This window comes from Argiope bruennichi, chromosome 7, assembly GCF_947563725.1.
Source record: "Argiope bruennichi chromosome 7, qqArgBrue1.1, whole genome shotgun sequence".
NCBI classification, from domain to species: domain Eukaryota; kingdom Metazoa; phylum Arthropoda; class Arachnida; order Araneae; family Araneidae; genus Argiope; species Argiope bruennichi.
In genome coordinates this window covers 45,842,191-45,852,823 of record NC_079157.1, presented here as the reverse complement: position 1 = coordinate 45,852,823, position 10,633 = coordinate 45,842,191, and the positions used below count along the sequence as shown (strand labels likewise).

At 32.4% G+C, this 10,633-nt stretch overlaps 1 protein-coding gene across 1 annotated transcript; it reads right to left on the bottom strand.

The window, feature by feature from the left end:
- Positions 1-5,336: 5,336 nt before the first annotated feature.
- LOC129975359 (uncharacterized) lies at positions 5,337-7,787 on the bottom strand. Its single transcript, XM_056088422.1, has one exon. The coding sequence runs from the start codon at positions 7,785-7,787 to the stop codon at positions 5,337-5,339; it is 2,451 nt and encodes an 816-aa protein (XP_055944397.1).
- Positions 7,788-10,633: the final 2,846 nt, after the last annotated feature.

The window sequence follows — 10,633 nt, the reverse complement described above, 5'->3', positions numbered from 1 at the left end:
TGTTTTTTTTTCCCTTCATAATTTTCACTTAAAATGCATTGGCTATGACAAAAAAAATGTCTTTTGTGTATAAAATAATAATTATTATGAATTGAAGTAAATGAATAAAATGTTTATTAAAAAAGATTTGTTTCTGGAATTTTCTATGCTTAATTCTTTGAGACATATGATTTTAAAGAAAATAAAATGCCTAGTTTGTTCTTATAAAATTTTGTAAAAACATCCATTTTGATTGTTTAACATAAAACATTAATCAAAATAAGAAAAAAATATATCAATAAATCCTTTTGTTATATAAAATGAGACATATATAATTCCACCACTTCACAGATTCAAAATTAGTAAGAGACGTCAAATAACATGTTTTTTTAATTATAAAACAGTTTATTCACTTATAATAAAATAACATATACCATTATGAGCGACAAAAATTCACTGGGTAAAACTTGCTCCAATTTTAATCACAACAGCACACACAATTTATTAATTCATTTTGATTTGTATACATTTTTACTCTTTCGTATACGTAGTACAGAGAAAGTATAGTAATCTTCACAAAATTCTAACGAATCTCCACATTTTAGACCTTTCTGAATTCGTAAAATATATTTTTGGAAAATGTTCACCCGTCTTGTGTCTGTCTGTCTGTGACAAAAGTATCTGAAAAGCGATTTAACCCTTTAAAAGGCCATTTTTTTCTAGTCATATTATGTTAAAATATTTTTAGGCTTGAAATTAGAATAAGAAAAGGGTTTCATTTAGCTTATTAGATAAATTTAATTTGGTTGATTAATTAATTTGGTTAATTAATAATGAAGTAACAAATCAAGAGGCATTATTTTGTCTGAGATAAAGAACTGAAGCATCTAAGTTTCTGACTTACTAAAAAAATGTGTCAGAACTTATGCCAACCTACATAATTTCATACAAAGATTGATAAATTTGGTGGGAAGCATACTTACTACGGCCCTAGAAAGGGTTAAGCTAGACTGTTGAAATTTGGTATGTGGTCTTTACACCAAATTTGCAGATTTCTATCAAGTTTTGAATAAAATCGGTTCAGTGAAATTCCGCCTGCTCGGTTGTTCGAATATAAGTGACCATGATAATTACAAAACGAAGACAGGTAGACAGATAAAGTTCCGTGCACAGATTTAACATCTGTATTGCGGATACCTATCTAAATTTGAACCAAATTCGACAAAAGGTTGTCTATCGATCGGTCTGTACTTTCAGACATATATAAAAGCAATAATTCAAAAATGCATTCAATTAAATTTTTCCAATTTGAGTTGAATTTTTGCGACTATAAGTGCAGTTTTGTGTCAAATTTTTGTTTCAATCGTTTATGAAAAACTTATCTAATGTACAAATTCGATTTTCGGATTCTGTTAACGCATGCCAAGGATTAATAGCCAAATAACCTGCTAAGGATGACACGATAAATTCAGTAAAAAGACTAAATGAACGCCAAATTAATATTTCGTAACTATTGTAAGCCAGTGCCATGCAAGGTGTTCGCTGGCATTACAAGTTTATTGTGAGAAAATTTTGGAGATCGTTCCCGCTAGCTTTAACTTATTTGCATATTTACCGTTAATAAATAGCATTGCCAACTGAAAGAAAACCTTTAAATAAAATATTAAACTGTATGACTGACTATGAGCAACTTCAACTTTTCGAGGTAGGTTAAAATATCTCCCATCATTCATAAAAAGCTAAACAAAAGTTGAAGTAGTTTTTAACCCACTTAGTCCCGAAGACTTAATGGTAACTCATGCAATGCGATCTTGAGATTGTTTTAATTGTTAATTCTTCAAGATGCAGCATGAGTAGTGCTCTTACCTTTTGCTTGCATTTTTAAATTAATTTTCAGTAGTTTAATATTAAATTAATCAAATAATATTCTTCTAACGTTTTTTTTTTATTTGAGATAATTTGTTAAAACTTATTCAAATAAAACTCTGAAGCTTGAAATTCATTTTTACTTGCTTACTCTGTATTCTTTATTACATTAATGAATATTCATAGCAAATTATCCCTTTGAAAATATTTTATGTCATCTCATAACTTCAAATTTTGCTTTTTCAAGATATCAATTTCGTTTCCGTGTACATTATTATAATACACAAAATGTTTTTATCGTCTGAACTGTTTTTAAAATTAAATATCAATTAAACCAGACGATTTTTTTAAACCACAGACAGCTAATTTATATTTTATAATTATAAATATAAATACATTTTTATAAATTTTCCAAAATTAATAAAAAATTGAATAGATGCAGACGATTTTATAAAAAGGAAATTTATAGATACTTCATTGCAAAGACTTAGAATTCTTATACTTTTAATATACAACATTTACATTTTATTTTTGCAATATTTTTTGCTTATAAAATTTTTTAATAAAATATTTTAATTAGATTAAAAAGTTATTACTTTCAAAACTTTTACCTGCGTCTTTTACACAGTAATAGAAAAAATAATATTGTAATTGAAAAGAGAGCAGAATTTTGATTAATGAGAAAATTAATATAACGATACCTTAAAGAAAACATGCGTCCAAAGCTCAACTTCAAAAGAAGGTAAAGAAAGTAAAACTAAATACGAAAATGAAACAGACCTTCTACAACAGCAGTGGTTCAAATTTATGAGAGGGGTCAGCCAGGAAATCGAAAGTTTTTAATTAATTACCTATTTAATTAATTGTTCTCAATATATTCAAAGAAACCTTATATTATTTCAGTGTTTATGAAACAATTTGAAGTAATTAGGTAATAAATACTATAACTTATGGTGAAAATTAGCTATCCGTGGTTTTTAAAAATGGTCTGGTTTAATTGATAAATGATTAAAAACATTTCAGACGATAAAAGAATTTTATGCATTATAATATTTTATTCAAAAATAAATTTTAAACAAAAAATATTAGACATGAAAATATTTTAATTTCTAGTAAAGCCGGTTATATCAAATTGTAATTAAATCAATATAATCAATCAATGTATAAAACACGAGCAAGACATTTTAAAAATCGAGTCGATTTCATCTATAAATCTTTGTAAATGTTTGAATAGATAAACTTGTTTAATCAAAATTCCACGTCTTCGATTATACAAATCAATTTTTTCAAATTCAAAATTTTCCGAAACTGATAACTTATCAAATGTTAACTGCAAAGGTTTAGCATGGTCCTTGAACTTGTCAAATGATTTTAAGTGAAATCTTATCTTTGGCACTTCAAATGATTTCTTGATCATGAAAGCCGATTGTCCTTATCATTTTCAAACACTGAATATCTCAAGTTGTAACTCGATTCATTTGCTTCTGCATAATTAGTTTTAAAAAAATTTTAAATATAATTTTTTAAATTAAAAAATAGTTTGAAGTAAGAATTTAGTATCTAAACCTGAATAGATTTCTCAAACGTCTCTGTTTTCATAATTCCATTCTTTTAGCTTTGTAATGTTTTCAAAGTAAGATTTTGAAAAAAAAAAAAAATAATAATTTAAAGCTCCCATCGAGAATTTAATATCCATAAGAACATAGTTAAATTATGTGAAGTAAATTAAAAAATTTTTTTACGGCAAAGTCTCCAAAAATTTTAACATAATTCCCTAAATAAAATTTTATAAATGATAGAATTTTCTGTATTTTGATAGAAATTTCTCAACTTCTATCCAGTTCTTAAATGTTAATAGAATAAGAAAGTCTTTATAAAAGTATTCTTTATTTATTAACATTTGCCAAGAACTATTTGAAAATAAATAAAAATTTGAAAGTAATTATAAAAAAGTTATATGTGATGGTATATGTACCAGATGATTCAAAAGTTCGTTAACATTCGAAAATTCAATAATTTACGAATAATGTAGATAGAGAGGTAAAAACTGACACACATGATTGAAATGATATGGGGTTTTATTGAAACCTAAAAAAGTGCAAGAAATGAGGGAAAATCGCGATTGCTTGTCCAACGTGTTGTGGATCGATAAAGCCCATTTCACACTCCGAGGATTTATCCTACAACAGTGGAATTTCAACTACCGATAACTCTAGAACTGTCGTGGATTTCGCATTGCATGACGAGAAAGTCACGTTGTCACGTTTCCCACATTTACCGTAAAAAAAACCTTTTTCTTCGAGGAAATGAGTAGTTCTGATTTTCAAACTGTGAAAACACCCCGGGGCTTCTCGAAATGAGATGCTTCCAGTATGGTGATTGGATCTCGCCACCCTAGTGGGTGCACAAAAAGGTGGGGGATCTGGCTCCTCCCATCGATGACGGGAAGTACTTCCTTCGGGAAGGGTTGTACCGTGGCCGGTGATGACCCATAGGACTCAACCACAGCTCCCGCCATTGCTGCTGTTACAGGGGTCCGGTCATTCAGTATTATTTATCCGTGCGCCTTCGGTGGGTCGGAGAGTTAGTGATATGAATTTTCAAACTGTGAATGAGATGGGTGCGAGGTGCGCCGATATATTAGACTATAAGTCCCTAGAACTTAATTCTTGCGATTATTTGTTGTTGGGTTATCTGAAGTCGTAAGTCTACCACGATTGTCCGATCTTGTTAGGTGTACACTAAACGACGGCAATTTCTCACTACACCTGAAGATATGTTATAGAGTGTTGTTCACAACATTGTGTCTAGACTACAGGTATAGTTGGTGAATGACGGCCAACATGTTGATCATTTGTCAAAAAGAACATAATCTTTTCTAAAAATTAATTATTAATGCTAATTACTGCTTTTGTTTTCATATGAAGCGTCATTTGTTGCCCAATTTTCTGCACTTTTAGGGGGTTTCAGTGAAACCTCATGTCATTTCAAGTTATGTAAATCAGTTTTTACTTCTACCTATGTTATTCCGAGAATTATTGAATTTTCTAATGTTAACGGACTTTTGAATGTGTCGTCGTAGCTCATGAAAAGAACTCACAACTAACTCAATAAATAAATGCTCATTTAGCGGACTGTAATTCACTTTTAATTCACACTCAATAGTTTGACGAGAGCCGATGTTACACACATCTCTTCCCGGCTGCTCGCACTCCACTGAACTGTTTACACAAAAACTCGTTTTCCATACAGACGGCGCGACGGTAGTATGCGCAGATACATACCGCCGGGCGTTGCAATGTTTTAACATTCAACAAAATTGTACTCTTTCTCAAATCAACATATATAAATTCACAACAATAAATGAAATAAGTTTCTCACATGACACGATATAATGAATAATATAACAGAATAATCTCAAATGACACACAAAAATTTGATAAGAACCAAATAAAATATAATATATGCACTAGATTACAAGTAAATAATATTTAAGATTCAATAGGCAATATACAAAGTTTGGAAATTGGACGTTTGAAAACTCCTTTATTTGTTTTAATATTAGAAACACGAATCTTGCCATCCTTTCCCGGAAAGACCGCCACAGTTCTACCTATTATCCAATTGCACACAGCCATGTTATCTTCTTTTATTACAACCATGTCTCCTACCTTTAAATTTTGTTTATCAAAGTACCATTTTGATCTTTGATGCAAGGTTGTAAGATAGTCATTATGCCATTTTTTCCATATTAGTTGCACAAACTTTGTGGTTTTTTGCCATAAACCCAGTCTATTTTCTAATTTATTTATCAAATTTGGCTCTACAATTGCTGTAAACGGTCTTCCGATCAGGAAATGGCCTGGTGTGAGAGCGCTCAAATCATCGACATCCGAAGATAAAGGAGTAAGTGGTCGAGAATTCAAAATAGATTCAATTTGATTAATTATTGTTAAAAAGCTCTCATAAGTTAATTTCTGACCACCCACTACTCTTTTCAGATGAAACTTGAAGGATCTCACCCCAGCTTCCCAAAGTCCTCCAAAGTTAGGGGCTCTAGGAGGCAAAAATTTCCTATTTCCATTTTCATTACTCATGTAACCGCTTAAACTCTCATCAGGATTGTTGACCATTTTAAACAATCGTTGTAACTCAGTATTACTCCCTTTAAAGTTTGTCCCGTTATCCGAGTATAAAATACTGCATTTCCCTCTACGCGAAAAAAACCTTTTAAGGGTAGCTATAAATGCTTGAGAACTTAACTCTGTTACAGGCTCCAAATGCACAGCTTTTGTGACGAAATACACAAATATCGCCACATAAATTTTTTGATATGTGCCTTTACGCTGGTGTTTATATTTAATTGTGAATGGCCCACAAAAGTCAACTCCTGAAATCACAAATGGAAAATTTTGACTCACACGCTCTTTAGGTAGGTCACACGTTACTGGTTTAGCTTTAAAACAAGTTACACATTCGTGGACTATCTTTCTACACTCTGCTCTGCCATTAATCGGCCAAAATCTTTGCCTTATAGTAAACAATAATGTTTGTGGTCCTATATGCAAATGTTTAATGTGATAACTAGTAATTATTAATCTCGTTAACCGATGATTACCTGGTAACAATATCGGAAACTTTTTATCAAAACTCAAATTACTGTTGGACAATCGTCCACCAACTCTTAAAATACCTGCTTTATCAATAAAGGGACGTAAATTTTTTACCTGACTTTGCCTTGAGACTTCACCTGCAAATCTTAAATCCTTCATCTCTTTGGCAAACTCACTTTGTTGAGCTAAACTTACCAATGAAAACTCGGCTTGTCTGAGCTCATCAGGGGATAAATAACCTCTTGATCTGTCATTTTTCCTTCTACAATTTTTGATGAACCTATGAACATAACTCACAATACGAATAAGTTTACTATAACTATTACTAATTTTTAGAACATTATGAAGAAAATTATTGTTATCACTTATAAAGCAATTAGAGTCACTAGATGGTTTAAACTCTTTAGAAAAGTCATCTGTAATAACTCTGGTTAAGATGTCTCTATTTGGGTATTCACTGCTACGCAAAAATGATGGTCCTTTAAACCACAGTTTGCAATGATGAAGTTTATCAGGATCGAGTCCTCTGGAGATGAGGTCAGCAGGATTCTCATTAGAAGGGACATATCTCCAATCTTCAATGTAAGTGAGGTCTTGAATTTGGGTTACCCGATTGGCAACAAAGGTCTTAAGAAGAAATGGTTCTTTGCGAATCCATGAAAGAACAATCATGCTGTCACTCCATAGATAGGTGCGGGATATTGGTAATTTGAGAGCATGTATCACCTTTTTCACTAACTTGGCTAGAAGCACTGAAGCGCAAAGTTCCAATCTTGGGATGGTAACTCTTTTTAACGGAGACACTCTCGATTTACTGGCAATCAATTTAATTGATGCGTGACCATCTTTAATACACTTACAGTAGATAACTGCACCATAAGCGGCTTCTGATGCGTCAGCGAACCCATGGATTTCTATCACTTCAGCTCCCTCAGTAAGTATACATCTTTCAAATTTCATGCTACTAACACTTTGTAATGATTCAACGAAATTTGACCACTCTTTAGTTTGTTTCTCAGGCAGTACCTGATGCCAATCCAGCTTTAAAGACCATAATTGCTGTAAAAATATTTTTGCCTTCGTCACTACAGGTCCTAGTAATCCAAGAGGATCGAATAGTCTTGCTATAGTAGATAAAACGCAGCGTTTTGTGACTCGACAGTCTTTCCCTTGAGGCGGCTTGAAATCGACTTTAAAGTAAAGGCTGTCCTTTTTGGTATTCCAAGAAACTCCTAAAACTTGTGTTTCCTCGGAATGTGTAAAATTATAGGTTTCTTCACTACTTGATACTAAGTCTTCACAATTACTATGCCATTTGTGCAGTTGCATGCCAGAATTTGCCAAGATATCAATTAACTGCCTTTGAAGTTCTTTGGCGGTAACTTAATTATCAGAACCGGTTAACACGTCATCCATATAAAAGTCATCTTCAATGACGGATGCAGCTAGAGGATAATTTTCTCCCTCTTCAATCGCTATTTGTTTTAACGTACGAGTTGCTAAAAATGGTGCACTCACCGTTCCATACGTCACAGTATTTAGTTCGTAAGTTTTGACTGGTTCCTTCTCATTTTCTTTCCATAGAATGCGCTGCAACTTTCTCTGACTTGGGTGAATCCAGATCATTCGGTACATTTTCTTTATGTCCGCTGTGAAGGCATAGACATATTTACGAAACCTAACCATGATGGAAAATAAATCACTTTGCACTATTCCTCCGTCATATTGTAAGGAATTTAGGGAATTTCCATTTGAAGTTGGATAACTTGCATTAAAAACAACTCTGAGCATTGTTGACTGCCTATCAGGTCGATAAACTCCTAAATGAGGAATAAAATAAGTTGCTTCTTCCTCTTCATCCTGAATTTCTGACATGTGCCCTAACTCTAAATATTCACGTAAAAATTCTCTGTATAGGGACAAATAATTTGGATCCTTAATTAGACGTTGCCACAACAAGTTTAATTTTTTCAGCGCAAACTCTTTAGATTTTCCTAAACACTTAGGATCTTCGTTTAAGGGTATTTTTACAATATATTGTCCTTCCGAATTTCTCGAAAAGTTATTTTTGAAATGTTCTTCACAAATTATTTTTTCTTTACTCTCAATTAATTCCGTTTCAACATTTTCAATTTCCCAAAAACTTCTTAAAGTCTTTTCTAAATCAGCACTTTCTTTGACTAACCCGCAATGTATTTTATATTCTTCCGTGTTAGAAATACTCCCACTCACTAGATAACCAAAAACAGAGTTTTGTAAGATAAGATTGGAATTTGGTGGACATATTTGCCCTGGTTTCAACAGCTCAAAAAAGGCTTCCGCTCCAACCAATAAATCAACTCTTTGTGGAATATAAAAATGCTCATCAGCTAAATTAATATTATCTAACTCTCCTACGCATTCCTCTACTCGCTTTGATGGAGTAAGATCCGTAATTCTCGGAACAACTAATAAATTTAATTCAGTCTCAAAGGTTCGGGCCTTGTTACACAAAGTAGCGGATACTTGAGATCGAACGGAAATCGCTGAGTCATTTAACCCAGACACCACAATATTTATTTTATTTCTTCTCAATTGAAGTCGATCTGCACATTCTTTGCTAATAAAGTGAGACATTGAGCCAGAGTCCATTAAAATCCGTACTTCACATTCATTTCCATAGGAATCACATAAATAACCAATCGCTGTACTCAGAACTGTTTTCTTTTTAGTCGAGACACAACTACTCGTAGCTGAAAAAACGTTGACCCCCGTGTCACAACCCCCGATAGGTTCATTGCTCTCTGCCGGTAGGAATGTAGAAGCTAATGGGGAGAGAGGGGTGGTTGACAGGTTTCTATTTTCACTTTGCCTTCTATTTGATACCGTACTCGAAGAAAAGGTTCCATCTTTTTCTTTTAATTGCCCAAAAGAATTCTGATCTCGGGTGAAATGTAAACTAATATGATGCCTTTTATTGCATTTAGCACAAGAATACTTTGATTTGCAATTATTCACTTTATGTTTGCCAAGGCAATTAAAGCACAAATCATTATCTTTTACAATTTGTACTTTCTCATCAACAGGTAATTTTTTATAATTAAAGCACATATAAAGAGGATGAGAATCATTACACAGAATACATTTTGAACTTTTTACATCGGATAAAAAGGTCTTTGATACATTTTTCACATTATAATTTTTATTATGAGGAACACTCTTTGATAGGGATTTTCCACGAGATGACAAATATAAATCAATTTCCTTTCCCAATGTAATTGGATCAAACCAGGTATCTGCTTGTTTTATACTTATATGTGAAGAGGTTTCTCTATCCAAAGTTTGGAAAAGTTTATCAGAAATTATAAGCTGATTTAATGTTTTGTAATCTGACACATTCCTTAATTTTAAGTAATATTCCCAGCTTGTGGTTAAACGGGAAGCGAACTGAACATAGGTCTCATTTAACTGTCGCGTAGACATTCTGAAATTCTCTAGACAGGACTGAGCTGTAGGCTGAAACTCTCTCAGCACAATTTCTTTAATTTTCTCATATTTATTTAGATCGTCATCATCTATGTATGTGATTATATTAGACGATCTTTCACCTAGCAGGTTAAGAAGAATTTCAGATTTATACTTCTCTGGTACACTTTTTATCATAAATGCTCGCTCTAAAGATGAAAAAAAGAAACCCCAATTTTCAGGTTTGCTTGGTACTTTAATTGTTAGAGTTCTAATACTCTTTACTAATGAGTCTAAGGAATCATTAGGCTCAAATGATTCTGCATTATTTTCTTTTGCCTCGACACGAATTCGCGCTATTTCAAGCTCAGTTTTTGCTCTTTCTAATTTTAATTTCTCAACTGCTAATTCTTTTTCATCTTCTGCCTTGCGCTCCTCAACAATTAAATTTGCAAGGTCACTTACAGTTTCAGGTTCAGTTTTAAATTTATCACTTTTTTTAATCATATCAATTAGTTCTAAAACTGTCATTTCATCACTTATGTTCAAACCAAGTTCTTTGGCAATAAGCCTTAAATCTGCCTTTCTACAACACTTAAACATTTTGAAATAAGGTATAGTCAATAAGGAAAACAAAACAATCCTACCTCATATGAAGAATTTTTACCCACAAGATATCTCAGTAACTCCAGAAACGAAACTGTTTCACTCCGTACGAGCGGACCACATGT

Excerpts from the sequence above, each read along its gene's own strand:
- LOC129975359 (XM_056088422.1), bottom strand. The coding sequence starts at position 7,787 with ATGCAACTGCACAAATGGCATAGTAATTGTGAAGACTTAGTATCAAGT.